This window comes from Mobula birostris, chromosome 15 (assembly GCF_030028105.1).
Source record: "Mobula birostris isolate sMobBir1 chromosome 15, sMobBir1.hap1, whole genome shotgun sequence".
NCBI lineage: Eukaryota > Metazoa > Chordata > Chondrichthyes > Myliobatiformes > Myliobatidae > Mobula > Mobula birostris.
In genome coordinates, this window is record NC_092384.1 from 29,669,652 (window position 1) to 29,683,843 (window position 14,192).

General features: G+C 41.0%; 1 protein-coding gene across 8 annotated transcripts in view; it reads right to left on the minus strand.

Annotated features, from left to right (window-relative positions):
* Window positions 1-14,192, minus strand: part of dus2 (dihydrouridine synthase 2) — a 148,530-nt gene that overhangs the window by 50,746 nt on the left and 83,592 nt on the right. For all 8 annotated transcript variants that reach the window (XM_072279529.1, XM_072279530.1, XM_072279536.1 and 5 more), the window contains one exon: window positions 402-467. In XM_072279529.1, the coding sequence (XP_072135630.1) occupies window positions 402-467 (66 nt within the window). The remainder of the gene's footprint in view (window positions 1-401; window positions 468-14,192) is intronic.

Consider the following 14,192-nt stretch of genomic DNA (forward strand, 5'->3'; position numbering starts at 1 on the left):
AAGGGTGAATTTCATTTACCTGAACTACAGGGATCACATGTAATTGACTGAGTTGCTATATCACTTCAGAAGGCAGATAAAGGACCATAGGAATGCGATAGAAATCACACATGGCCAGATCCGGTGAGTTTGCAGGTTTTATAAATATTAATAATACAAATAGAATTTGATACCAATCTGATAGCTTAACAGTCACTTTTAGTGGACCACATATTTGCAGATTTTAAAAAATGTTGAATTTAAGTTTGCATACACTGTATTGTCAGTACAAGTCTCTGGATTACGAATCCAGTTGTGATGAATCTATCAGTAACAATTTCTACCTATACAGAAACAGTAAAGAAGCTGTGACAATGAAAGTTATGAAGATCTAGAACATGAACAAATACTTGCACACTTACAGATGGTAAAATACGGATCTTGCATGTCACTGGTTTTGAGATTCCTTTAACTAAAGTGGAAAGGATCTAAAATGATGGGAGTAAAAAGTATGAAATTAGTATTCTTAGAAATGTTATTAAAAGCATCATCTCTGGATAACTTTAACAATAACGACCCTTAATTTTTGTTTACCTCCCCCACCTCCACCCCATCAAAGGCTTAAGTGCAGCCAGATGCATTGAACGTTTTTTTATAACATAAAGGAAAATCTTGTTCAAGGAGTCCATAAACCTCTGAGAATATTAAAAGTAACCTCTCACTAGGCATGACCTTCTGACTGTCCAAAAGCGGCTGCTTCCTACACTGAAGGAATCTCAGTAATTCAAACCTCGTGATTCTTCATAGCTCAAAAAAATTCACAGCTCCAAGCAAATTTAAGACAAAGAAAAACAAAACCAGAGCCTTCTCCACAGATTCATTACATCTCTTTAAATGTTATCAGTGACACTAACTGCAAAACACCAGTTAGGCTGCACTGGGAGGGTTTGGTTGCCACACTGTAGGAAGGATGTGGTTGTGCTCGAGAGAGTGTAGAGGATACTCACTAGGATGTTGCCTAGATTGGAAACGTTTAGTTATAGTGAGAAGTTGGAATGGCTGGGATTGTTTTTCCTAGAGAGAGAAGGTTGAGGGGTGACCCAATAGAAATAAGTAAGATTAGGAGAGGCATAGAAAGGATAGATATTCAAGTTCTTTCTCCCCATGGTCAGGATATGAAACTCAAGATTATGTACGTTTAAGAGCAAAGTTTTAAATGGGATCTGAGGAGTAAGTTCTTTTTTTACCCAGAGGGCAAGTGATCTGGAACCCTCACTGCCAGAGCAGATGGAAGAGTCAGACACAATCACTATGTTTAAGAGGCATTTAGATCTGCAAGGCATGGCAGGACACAGCATAGATGTGGCGGGGTAAAAGGGCAGATTCTGTGTTCTACAACTCGATGACACTGCATTGTACATGTTAAGTATAAAGGAATTCTACAAGTCACAAACCATTGCACAGTAACTAGATTCAAGCCGAAAAATGAGTCAAGGTTTTTGTTACTATATTCTTGCTGAATTTCAGTCAGTAAGCTTTACCTGCAATAGCACACACCCTAATCTTATCACTAATCTTTTTATAAGGGTCTTTATCAAAAGTTTTCCAAAAACTAAAAAAAATTAAGTACTCAAAATTCATTGGATTTCCTTTAATTACTTAACCAACTGTTTCTTCAAAAATGGGTAAGTCAAGCAAGTCTGTTTTACAGATCTAGTAAGTTTGTAAAACAGGATTCCACTTCTGGAAGTACATGCCAATTTTATCTAATCCATTTAGTATTTTCTTATAATTAATATTTTAATAATAAGCATCCTATTACTTCATCTTTTATAACAGCATCGAGTACTTCCCCCAGTCCTGACATTAGGTTAACTAGTCTTTCTGTTTTCTTTCTCTCTCATTTCTAAAAAAATTAGGTTACAATTGTGATTATAACACCATTCCCATTCCAACATGTCCGACCAGGGCCTCCTCTTGCAGGGTGGAGGAACAACATCTCATATTTCATCTAGGTAGCCTCCAAGGTGATGGCATCAACATCGATTTCTCCTTCCTGTAATTTAAAAAAAAAATCCCTCTTCCTTCCCTCTTCTGTTCTCCACTCTGGCCTCTTACCTCTTCTTCTCTTGCCTACCACCTCCCCCTGATGCCCCTCCTTCTTACCTATCTCCCCAGGTCCACTCTCCTCTCCTATCAAATTACTTTTGCTCTAGCCCTTTATCTTTACCACTCACCTGGCTTCACCGATCACTCTCTAGCTAGTCCTCCTTTCCTTCCCTTCCCCTCACTTTTTCTATTCTGGCATATTCCCTCTTCCCTCCCAGTCCTGAAGAAAGGGTCCCAGCTCAAAACATTGGCTGTTTATTCATTTTCATAGATGCTGCCTGACCTGCTGAGTTCCTCCAGCATTTCGTGTTACAATGATCATTCTCCAATAATGAAACTATTCCTTAAGTACAGATAAAGGAAAATGATAACCAATACATCCGCAATTTCCAAAGCTATCTCTGTTCTTACTCTGGGATGCAAATTATCAGCTTTCAATTTAATTAATTTCTACAACACTATTTTCTTACTTATACTAATTTCCTTTAGCTTCTCAACTTTATTAGTTTCTTGGTTCCCCACAGTGACTTATATTTCCTCTTCAATGAAAACAGAACAAATACATTTACTGTTCTGCAATTTCTTAATCCCTATTATGAATTCTCTTGTAATCTTTGATTTTTAAATATTTATCGAAGTTTTTACATTCCTCTCAGGGTTATCCCATACTGGATTTTTGCCTCTTAATCAATTTCTCTGTCCTTCTTTGCTGAAATCTAAACTGACCCAAATCTTCATGTTTGCTGCTTATAGGACTCATTTTTGTAGAAAATACTTTCCTGTATTTATTTTTATTGGCCTGATTCCTTATGTATTTTTATGCTAGGCTGGATGGTAAAGCTGTTGTAGTTCCTGGTGTGATCCTAAAGTGTTAGGCACTGCCTGTTCTGTTATTACCATTGCTAACGCATCTATTACTTGGCACGGGACCAAATCTGAGACTCTAACCTCTGACTGCATCACACAATGAACATGCTGTGCAGCTGACAGCCAGCTGGTTTGATCAGCCACACTACCAAGGGCTGTGGCTCCAGTCATCCTGATCTACTGACTGTGATCCTTGTGTATAACAGTTAAAGTCTGTGCAACAGTATGTATATTACAAACTGTAATCTCAAACTGAACGAGTAAGAAAACTCGTTGCTTTTCTGGCCTGATTTATCTGAACCTCTTCTAAGAGCGACAGGGTATTAAATCCAGGCTGACAATTCACTGCACATCTGAGAGGGGAATGCAAAGTCAATATTAATTCTATAATCAACATTAGTTAAAAAGAAAATTATTTTTTCAACGTCAGATGCCCCAGAGTATAATAATTCAAGTGAACTCCATGCTTGGACAGTGACTTCAGTGCCGGAGCAAAGTGGAAAGATCAGGTTCAGGCCGAATCACGGCAGTGGAGTCCAGGCTCCAGAGCATATTGAGGCAATTGAACCCAATGCTGGATGTCGACTTAGGGGCTAGGCCAGATTGAAAGCGTCAGGATGTCAGGGCCTGAGCTGAGAGATGGGCCGGGCTCAGATTGCCACTCCACGAGGTTTAGTTGGCTCTGCACTGAATTATGGGACTCTCTTGCCAACCAGTTCAGAATGCTATTTGCCTGCGGGTTTTTTTTCTCTGCACATTCGACTGTCTTCCTTTTTTTTATATGGGTTCTTTTTTTTATGGATTCTTTTTTATTACAGGCATGATGTGGTATTTTTTCTCTCTGCACATTGGGTATTCGATGGTCTTTTTTAATATATGGCTTTTTTTTGGGTTTCTTTGTTTTGTGGCTGTTTGTTTAGGAGAAGAATCTCAGTAGGCTATGCAGTAGGGAAAATCTAGGCAGCTTCTAGAGTAGGTCATATGGTTGGCACAACACTGTGGGCCGAAGGGCCTGTAATGTGCTGTAAATTTCTATGTTGTATAATGTATGTATACTTCGATAGTAAATGTACTTTGAACTTTGTCTCATTGCTGTTTGATTTGATATGCACTGATACAGCTCTTACTCGGGCAACAACACATAGGAGGAGCATGGTTGCAGAGTCATATAGCAATGCAGGACTAATACAAGCCCTGCAGCTCAACATGGTGTCCAGTTAAGTAATGTTTATTTTTTTTCAGAATAAGAACATCGATCATCCCCAGGTATATTATTGGCATAAGCTCCCTTTCCCCCTGAATAGTGACATGTACTGAGCCATGGGAACGCTCATGCTCAGGGCTCTGTAACCTTAAGCACACCATCTCAACCACAGTCTATTAAAATCTCACTAGTGAAATTTTTCATTTGATCCAGCTTCAATAACATGGTTGAGCTCTAACCTTAAGAGCTTTGTTCTGGATTTTCAACAGAGGAAATTATTTCTCTCCATTATACTTAATTTGATCATACTTACCACCTTAATTAGAGACACTTTAATATTTTGGTCTGTGAGGACTGGTACTCAAATCTATGCAATATCCATATAATTAAACACTTTCTCCCAGAACCACCCATTGTAAGTTGAAGAACACAACTGTCTTTACATAAAGGTGGTCTTTTTTAAAAAATACTTTTATTTTCAAAATTTTCAAAAAAAAACAATGAGATCAACAAAAACATACCAGCTCAGACATGTATAAAAAAGAAATAAGCAAAAAAAAAACATAACATTAGAGGGATGCCTATTGTACAAAGTGCTCTAAAATACTAAACGTTAAATCTCAAATGAGGGCCGTGAGATATCAGCTGGGGGGAAATTGCTCATCTGCCCCCGGCCTCGTCCAGGTAGGCAAGAAATGCCTACCTGGTCTTAATAAGCTGGTCTTAATGCCAGGTTTTATCATTAATTGATGTTCATCATTATTTTCAACAGTAGGTGATGGTAAAGAGAGATTGGTGTAGAGCAGTACTTCTGAAGAAAGTAGAAACCACTGATTGGGAGCGGGACGTTCTTCTCATCCTCTCAGGAGCTCTGTGCTGTTCAGGTTATCTCCAGCTGCCATGCCCATCTACACTTTTCTTCCAATAAGCTTCTGGACACTTTGCCAGTTTTACTCATTTCATTCAGCCATCACAAGTTATCTCTTCTTAAATCCCCAAGTGCTTAAAGGCAATTTTCTCAATCAAAGGGTTTCAGAGATCTCTGTTACTTCTACCTTGATTTGTCTATTATCCCCATCTCTTACTTCTTTCTTTCAACGTCTTCCTCAAAAACTGCCAATTTGAACCAGGCTCTTCATTATCTTCATAACTCTTCATTATCAACATTTAGCTTTCCTTCTTTCAGGTATTTGCTTTTATGTTCCCCCTCTGAAGTGCTCTAAAGTACCTTGTTTGGACCCCAAATCCCAAATGGTTCAGGCCCCAAAACTCCAAAGCCCAGAGCACTCTAAGTTCCATTACTCTTCCTTTCTGCAACCACCCAGCTCCATAAAGTCTCCAATTAGCCCAGGCTCCAACCTCCTAATTACCCTAGACCCTGGTGCCTCCAGTCAGCCCAGAGATAACCTCTTTTGCTCCTGACCGCCTGATTCACCATACCCATGATGGAGGACCCAGTCTCTATCAGCCCATCCCTACACCCAACTGTTTGCATAATTACAGAGGTTCTGATCGCACTTACAACTGCTGAAATTCCACCCCTGCTCCCAATCACTGATCCTCCTGAACCTGGCCTTGTCTCAGGTGCTACTTATTCATTTATGAACAAGAGTAAGTCTTCAGACATCACACTGAAATGGTCTTTAGCCTGCTGCTCCCTCAATCATCTAACACACCAATTAATGAACATTAGAGTTTCTACACCATGAGTCTTCAGCCTACGTTCCCTTTTACTAGCTTGGCATCTTTAACGGCTCTGATAGACTAATCATCTGAATGATTTATTCACAGCCAAGAAAAGAATAAACAGAATCGAAATCCTGTCAAACTGCGGCCCCTTTCAGTGAAGTCATTGCACACTTGTAAGTTTCAATTTACTCTATTTAAGCAGATTAAAACATTCCACAGGTGTTTGGAAATCAGCACCTTGGGCAGAAATATCCTTCAAGAACAGCAGGGCTCTTTTTCAAACCTTACCATACGTACATCATTGCATACCTGTCAGTTATCACCCAAGGAATTCAAACATCTGTAAAAACAGTCTGAGGGAAAAGCTTTCAGCTCCTCAGACAAAATGAAGTAAAGAGAAACTGGCAGGAGCTGAATCCTGCAAACACAATCAGCAAGTAAACAGAAGTTAGCACCAATGACTGCCATTAAGCAATGTTTCTTCTACGTGTATTTATTTACTCCACATGGTTATTCCTCCAGAATAAACTCCGTTGCTGGGTGCTTGTGGCCCAACTTGTTTCCTCTCCTAGCACTGATTTTATTTCCAAGTATTTAACTTTAATATTAAAACTGTGCTGTTAAGGAGTTACAGTATAAGCCTTGAATAAATCCATGTTACTGATGGGATTCTGCTGAACATGACTGATAATACTTAATAGTAAGTAGCAGAAAAGATATCTATTGAAAGTCACAGTTATAATGCTCCTTGTTTTCTTCTGCTTTGCACTGTTCAGTTCAGTTCATCTTTTGTATTCAATTGCGAAGTGCGTCAACAAGGATTCCTGAGACAACCTGTGGATCGAGAGGCCATACTGGATCCAGTACAAGTAAACGAACCTGGTCAGGTGACTAATCTCTTGATGGGTGAGCATCTCGGAGGCAGTGATCACGACTCCCTGACCTTTCGCATGGCCCTGGACAAGGATGGGAATAGACGATATGGGAAAGTATTTAATTGGGGCAGGGCTAATTATGACGGTATTAGGCAGAAACCTGAGGACATACATTGGGAACAGATGTTCTCAGGGAAGCGTACAGCAGAAATGTGGAAGTTGTTTAGGGAGGATTTCCATGGGGTTGTGGATAGGATTGTCCAAATGAGACAGGGAAAGGATGGTAGGGTGATATGGCTCACAAGAGAGGTAGAATATTTAGTTAAGAGGAAGAAGGAAGCATACTTAAGGTTAGGAAATGAAAATTAGACTGGATTTACAAGATAGCAAGCAAGGAACTTAAGAAGGGACTTAAAAATGTGCCAGAAGGGGACATGAGAAGGCCTTGGCAAGTAGGATTAAGGTAAACTCTAAGGTGTCTAGGAGGATGACTAAATTGAAGGTAGATCAGGGATAAAAGAGGAAATAGGTGTCTGGAGTTGGAGGAAGTAGGGGAGGTTCTCAATGAATATTTCTTTCAGGGGGCAGAGGGACAGATGAATGTGGGGTCAGTGTAAAAGAGATTATTGTTCTGGACCATGTCAAGGTCAAGAAAGTGGCAGCCTTGGAGCTTCTGAAAAACATTAGATAAGTCCCCAGGGCCAAAAAGATGACCCGGGAGTTGACGGAAGTGATTGCTAGGTTGTTGACAATGATCTCTGCGTCCTCTCTGGACGCACTGGAGGATGGGAAATGTTATTCTATTGTTCATGAAAAGTAATAGGGATTATCCTAGGAATTATAGACCACTGGGTCTTATGATAGTAGTTGGCCAACTAATGGAGAGGATTCTTAAGGGACAGGCTTTACGAGAACCATTGTCTTATTAGGGATAGTCAGCATGGCTTTGTAAGGGGCAGGTTTTCAAAAAGGTGACAAAACAAATTGATGAAGTTAGAGCTGTGGATGTGGTGTATATGCATTTTAGTAAGGCATTTGACAGGATTCTCCATGGTAGGCTCACCAGTACATCATGAGGCATGGGATCCTGGGAAACTTGGCTGCATGGATTTAGAATTGGCTTGCCCACAGAAGGCACAGGGTGGTAGTAAATGGAATGCACTATGTCTGAAAGTTGGTGACTAGTGGCATTCTGCCAGGATACATTCTGGTACTCCTATTCTTTGTGATTTTTTTTTATAAATGACTAGATTCAGGAAATGGTAAGGTGGGTTAGTAAGTTTGCAGATAATATGAAAGTTTATTGTGTTGTGGACATTGTAGAAGGTTGTTGTAGGTTATAACAAGATGTAGACAGGAAGCAGAGCTGGACAGATAAATGGCAGGTGGATTTCAATCTGGAAAAGTGTGAAGTGATACACTTTGGGAGATCTAACTTGAAGGCAGAGTACTAGGTTAATGGCAGGATTCTTAGCAGTGTGAAAGAACATAGGGACCTTGGGTGGTCCAAGTAAATGGATTGCTCAAAGTTGCTGTGCGTTGATAAGGTGGTTGAGAATGTGTTGGCCTTCGTTAGTTAGGTCCTTGAGTTCAAGAGCAATGAGGAAGCTTTTGAGAAGGTGCAGAGGAGATTTACCATGATTACAGAATACGTCTTTGGGGAAAAGGGTGAGCAAGCTCAGGATTTTCTCTTTGGAGTGAAGGAGAATGAGAGATTACTTGATATGAAAGGCATAGACAGAGTGGATGGACAACGCCTTTTTCTGAAGGTAGCAATGGGCCATATCAGAGGACATTTGTTTCAGGCGAGTGGAAGAAAATTTAGGGGGAGATGTCTTAGGTAGGTTGTTTTTCCAGAGTGGTAGGTGCCTGGAACACACTGCTGGCGGCGTGGTGCAAGTTGTGGATAGGGACATTTCAGAAACTCTTAGATAGGCACAGGGATGTAAGAAAATGGTGGATTTTGGGTTGTGTATGAGGGAAGGGTTAAATTGATCATGGAGTAGGTTTATATAGGTCAACACAACATCATGGGCCAAAAGACCCATACAGTGCTGTTCTAAAAATGTGCCTTGTTTTTTAACAGGATGATCAAGAATTTTTATAAATCAAAGGGAACAATTACCAAATGAACAAAGCGTTTTCTTTGATATTTTCAACGCCAACTGAAGTGCACAACACCAAGCAAATATGACTGACTTAACTTAAAGAACTAACTGAAGTTATTTTAACTTTGTTTTACTTTTACCTACTTAATACAATATAGAAAGGGGCCATTTAGTCCATTGAGTCCATATCAGCTCTGGCTAAGCATTCAACAGTCCGCTTCATGCTCTCATTTCCCAAAACCCTTGCATCTTATTCTCTGTCACTTACCAATTCCTCAAACCCTGTTTGATTCTTTTGCTGTTTGCCTACATTAAGAAGTAATTTTAGGGTTGCCAATTAACCTGCTGTTATATCATTGGGGCATTGGAGGAAACTAGAACAATTGACAGAAGCCCACATGGTCACAGGGAGAATGTACCAACTCCACAAATGGTGCAGCTGAAGTCACTCCCAGTCCCTGGAGGTTTGAGGTGGGGGTGCTAACTGTTGCACCACCCATACAAAAACAAGTTATAAATTTAGTAAAGCTATATATAGGCTTTTGCAACTTACTGCCTCCCACACATCATCAGGGATTCTCAACTTCAGAGAGATGGAACAATGAGCTAATAAAAGTAAAACTCTATGGCTCCAGTAATAAAACACTCTTGTAACAACACATTGTACAAATGGACAAAAACTCTTAGTCCCATTTTGTGATCTTCTTTCTCTCTTGCCCTCCTCCAGCATATCCTTTTCATTTTCTCTGCCACCCTTCGGGTAGTTCCTCTCTATCTCTTCCCCCACTTTGAACTTATTGAATACGTAGGCACCTGACAGCATAGATGTTGACAAGATGTTTCCTGTCATTGGGGAAATCCAGGACTAGGGACATTGCTTCTGCATAAGGAGTCATTCTTTTAGGGCAGAGGAAAGGAGGAATTTCTCCTCTCAGAAGGATACCAGACTCTGGAATTCTGTATACTAGAGAGCTGTGGAGGTAGAATAACATATTTAAGGCAGAGGTGGACAGACCTTTATTCTATGGCGGTAGCTGGGTTTATGAGGAAAGAGAAAAGTGAAACCGAGGCCAAGTACTGATTAACTACAAACTTAATCAGTGACATTAGGCACCTTGGGCCTATGGCTAACTCCTGCTTCTACTTTTTTTTAATGTGTGATTTTTTTTCTAATGCCTGTTTGTGTGGCCCCCTCTCAACATCTGGCACTGTGTTTGACTATCTGTCTGTCTGTCTCTCCTACTGCTGGTTTTCCCCTTGCACAAGTACTTAACTGAGTGGAAACCCCAGACAATCAGACCAACACAGTGTAGATGTGTTAACTAAATGGAAGAAGGGGAGTACGAAACAATTTAAATATCCTATTCTCATGTCTCTTTTTCCCTTTTCAAAGTGGCTGGGGTCCTGTTGGAGTCCATGATCTACAGCTATGTTCTTGTTCAAACTATGTTCTTCATTGGTGGTGGGTTCTCGCTTTCCGAATTTGCCAAGCAACCTGCATTGAGATCTCCAGCAGTGGCTTAGAAAACATGCACTTTCGGGGTGCAGTCCTGAGCACGACTCGATTCCTCGCCAATGTTGCCGACTTAAGGGCGCAGCTGTCAGAGGCCTCTGCACTCGAGTGATCTTCCTCTCCCTCTCCCCTCTCTTGTGAGAGTCTGTTGCCTGCAGATTGTAACATTGGAACAGTGAGGTGCTAGCCTCCCCTTTCACAGTGGTAGGAGCGAGATCTCTCTTTCCCTCGCTAGTGAGAGAAAGGGTCTGTTGAGGTGTTGAAATGTTGGAATTAACAGTAGCTTTTGATGGGCACTAGGTCACGATCTCTGGATGCTTGCTACTGCTTGCATGACGGCTGGTGGGAAGTTGATGCTTTTGATGGAGCAAGATGGGAGGGAGAGAGGGGAGGGTCAACACTTCTGCTGCTGCTTGTGTGGGGGAGGCGGAGTTCGGGGTTCTGGGTCTTTCTGTCATTCATTCTTTGGGTATTTTTTCCCTCTCTGTTTCGCGGCATAAGGATTTCAGGTTGTATACTGTATACACTCTCTGATATTAAATTAGGGTTAGCCACAGAGTACAGGTGAACTAACGGAACTGAAACCCCGAGGTAATGAGGCACTACCTCAGCAAGACACCACGGGACGTGAAGAATCACTGTGTACTGCATGGAAGTTTCTCCCAGGTTGCAGGAGAGTTGCTTGGGATACCATAGGTTCCTCTTAAAAATAAGAGGAATAGAAATTATAATTCTGTTCTCGGTGCAGATTTACAAAAATAACAAATTTTCTCCTCTCATGACATCAAGACCTCCCCGTGAAGTACCTCTGAAGTTTAGTCAGTCTTGTAGGAAAATGAGGCAATGCATAAACATACGGTGAGGAAAGAATGATTTTCAGTCACACTATAACAAGACAGTGAGGCTCAAGGGAGTCCTTCACTGCCACGAAAACAACCTTTTGACATGTATGCCAAGCCCGCTGTTATGTATGCAATGCAAATCTAACCTTGCTAATGTGTTCCATTTTTCCTACCTACTTTCCACAGATTACTCAAGTGTGGTTAAAATGGCCAATGAACACATCATTTTATATGGAGGTCCCACAGGGAGACATACTTCTGAGTTGCTGATGGAAGCCAGCTCCTGCTTGTAAAAATACTTTACAAAAATCCCAACAGAAATAGCAACTCAACTGGTGATGACCTCCCTATGTTTGATTGTTAGTGATTAAATACACATCTCACAGGGTTACAGAGCACAGATGTATGTTAACTGCCTATTCATGTAATACACACAAAATGCTGGTGAACGCAGCAGGCCAGACAGCATCCATAGGAAGAAGCACAGTCCACGTTTCGGGCTGAGACCCTTCGTCAGGACTAACTGAAAGAAGAGATAATAAGTGATTTGAAAGTGTGAGGGGGAGGGGGAGATCTGAAATGATAGGAGAGGACAGGAGGGGGAGGGATGGAGCCAAGAGCTGGAAAGTTGATTGGCAAAAGGGATACAAGGCTGGAGAAGGGAGAGGATCATGGGACAGGAGGCCTAGGGGGAAAGAAAGGGGGAGAGGAGTGCCAGAGTAAGATGGAGAGCAGGCAAGGAGTGATTGTGAGAGGGACAGAGAGAGAAAAGAGAGAGAGAGAAAAAAGGGAAAAAATAATAAATAAATAAGGGATGGAGTAAGAACGGGAGGAGGGACATTAACGGAAGTTAGAGAAGTCAATGTTCATGTCATCAGGTTGGAGGCTACCCAGACAGAATACAAGGTGTTGTTCCTATTCATGTACCAGTTACAGTTTGGTTCAGAGATAATAATGACCTAATTTTCAAGTAATACTGTGGCTCAGCAAGGATTTTTTTTCATCTTAATTAATCTCTTAATGTAGCACTTCAAGGAATAACAATAATTCCAACCAGAATAATGAAGTCTAGTAACAAAAAATTTCAACCAAAAACACCAGACAAAAGGATCACTCTGCCCTCTGGTGATTGCTCAGTGAATTGAAGGAGGAGTCAAGCGATACAACCCAGACAAGTTATGCTTATGCTCTCAGTTACATAACCATTGAAACCATTGATGAATGTGGGTGATTGTGTGATTTCTACCCTCCAATATGCTTCCAAGGTCCAAGCAAAATACTGAAAGGAGAAAACTAATGCTGCCTTTGGAAAACCTTCTAAATTCACTGAAAGGATTCACCACCTCGAGTTGGACTGTACCCGACCTCCTTTTAGATAATATCCTACATTCTGTTCATTCAGCTGGTCCAGCAGCTTATAGTTGCTCACAACAACCTTCTGCAATGTTTAGCAAGAGCATCCCCTTTAAGGAATGCCCCCTCAGAGATAAGAACTCTGAGGAACGTTAAGCCAATCAGAATAAAACTACTTTATTCTGTAGGTAAAAGTATCAAATTTTATAAAGCAAAAGTACATCCTAAAGTCCTGAGCACCAAAGACAAAGAGCCTGTATTCTAATACTCAAAATATGTGTGGAGTTCACAACAAAGTCCAGCTATTTAAATGCATCTATAGTTTAAAATGTAAATTAAACAGGTATGATTTGGGGAAAAATATAAACACAGAGCTCTAGATAAAGAATTATGAATAAGCTATATGATACTGCGCTCCTAATACTTTCCTGGGGAAATCACCACATTATGTTCCCTGTAGATATATGCAAATTAGGAGGATATCAACATTATATTATTATGCAATAAAAGAATATAATTTAATAGAAGCAAGTAGACAAGAAATTTCTAAGTGTAAATAGTGCAACGGACTTACCTGTTGACCATGAAGAATGCTACAAATGATAAGAATGATATTTGAACACTAGTCAAGGAAGACTATTGTTGAACTAATGCAAGAGTTCCTACTATACAACCATAGCCCTATCTCATACTTCTAGTAAGGATCAACTTATGTGAAGGCAAATAATTTGAACTTCATTCACTTCAGGAATATTACAGTTTCCTTTAAAATAATGATTCCTTCCTTCCTTGCATCCTTAACTCCTGGAGGAGTTGTTGGGGCACCGTCGTGATAAGCTTTGCACCAGTCTGTTCCATCTGTCGCGGTTGTGTGCCAGAGCCTGGGTCACCGCAAATGTTTTCCCTGTCCATTCTTTAGCGTTGTCCATCCATCATTTCCTCTGTCTACCTCTCCTTCTTTTCTCCTCCACAGTTCCTTGTAGAATGGTCTTTGCAAGGCCACTGGATCTTGTTATGTGACCGTACCATCTCAGCTTTCTTTTCTTCGCCATTGTGAGAAGGTCTTCATGGGGGCCAATGTGGTGCTGGATGGTCTTGCGGACCTGCTGGTTTGTGATGTGGTCCAAGTATGAGATGCCCAAAATGCCGCGATAGCATCTCATTTCCAGTGCCTGTATCTTCCTCTGTAGCTCTGCTGTGAGGATCCATGTCTCGCATGCGTACACGAAGATGGAGAATACCAATGCATGCAGGGGTCTGATCTTGTACTTCATAGTGATGTTGCTGTCCCTCCATATTGTCTTGAGTTTGGATAGTGCAGTCATTGTCTGTGCTGTTCTTGCCAGGACTTCTGGTCTTGATCTTTCATCACTGATGATTGCCCCCGGGTACTTGAACTGCTGCACTGTCTCAAGTTTATGACCATGGACTGAGATGTTTGTTGTGATGGCACCGTTGGCATTTCCCATGAGCTTGGTTTTCTTGGCACTTATTTCCATTCCAAACTTTGTGGAGGCTCTGTCAAGATGGTTGACCAGGTTGGCCAGTTTGTCCTCTTTTCCTGCAAGTCCATCAATGTCGTCAGCAAATCTTAGGTTTGTGATGTTCCTCCCTCCGATGTTGACTGTGCCTACATGATCTTCAAGGGCAAAA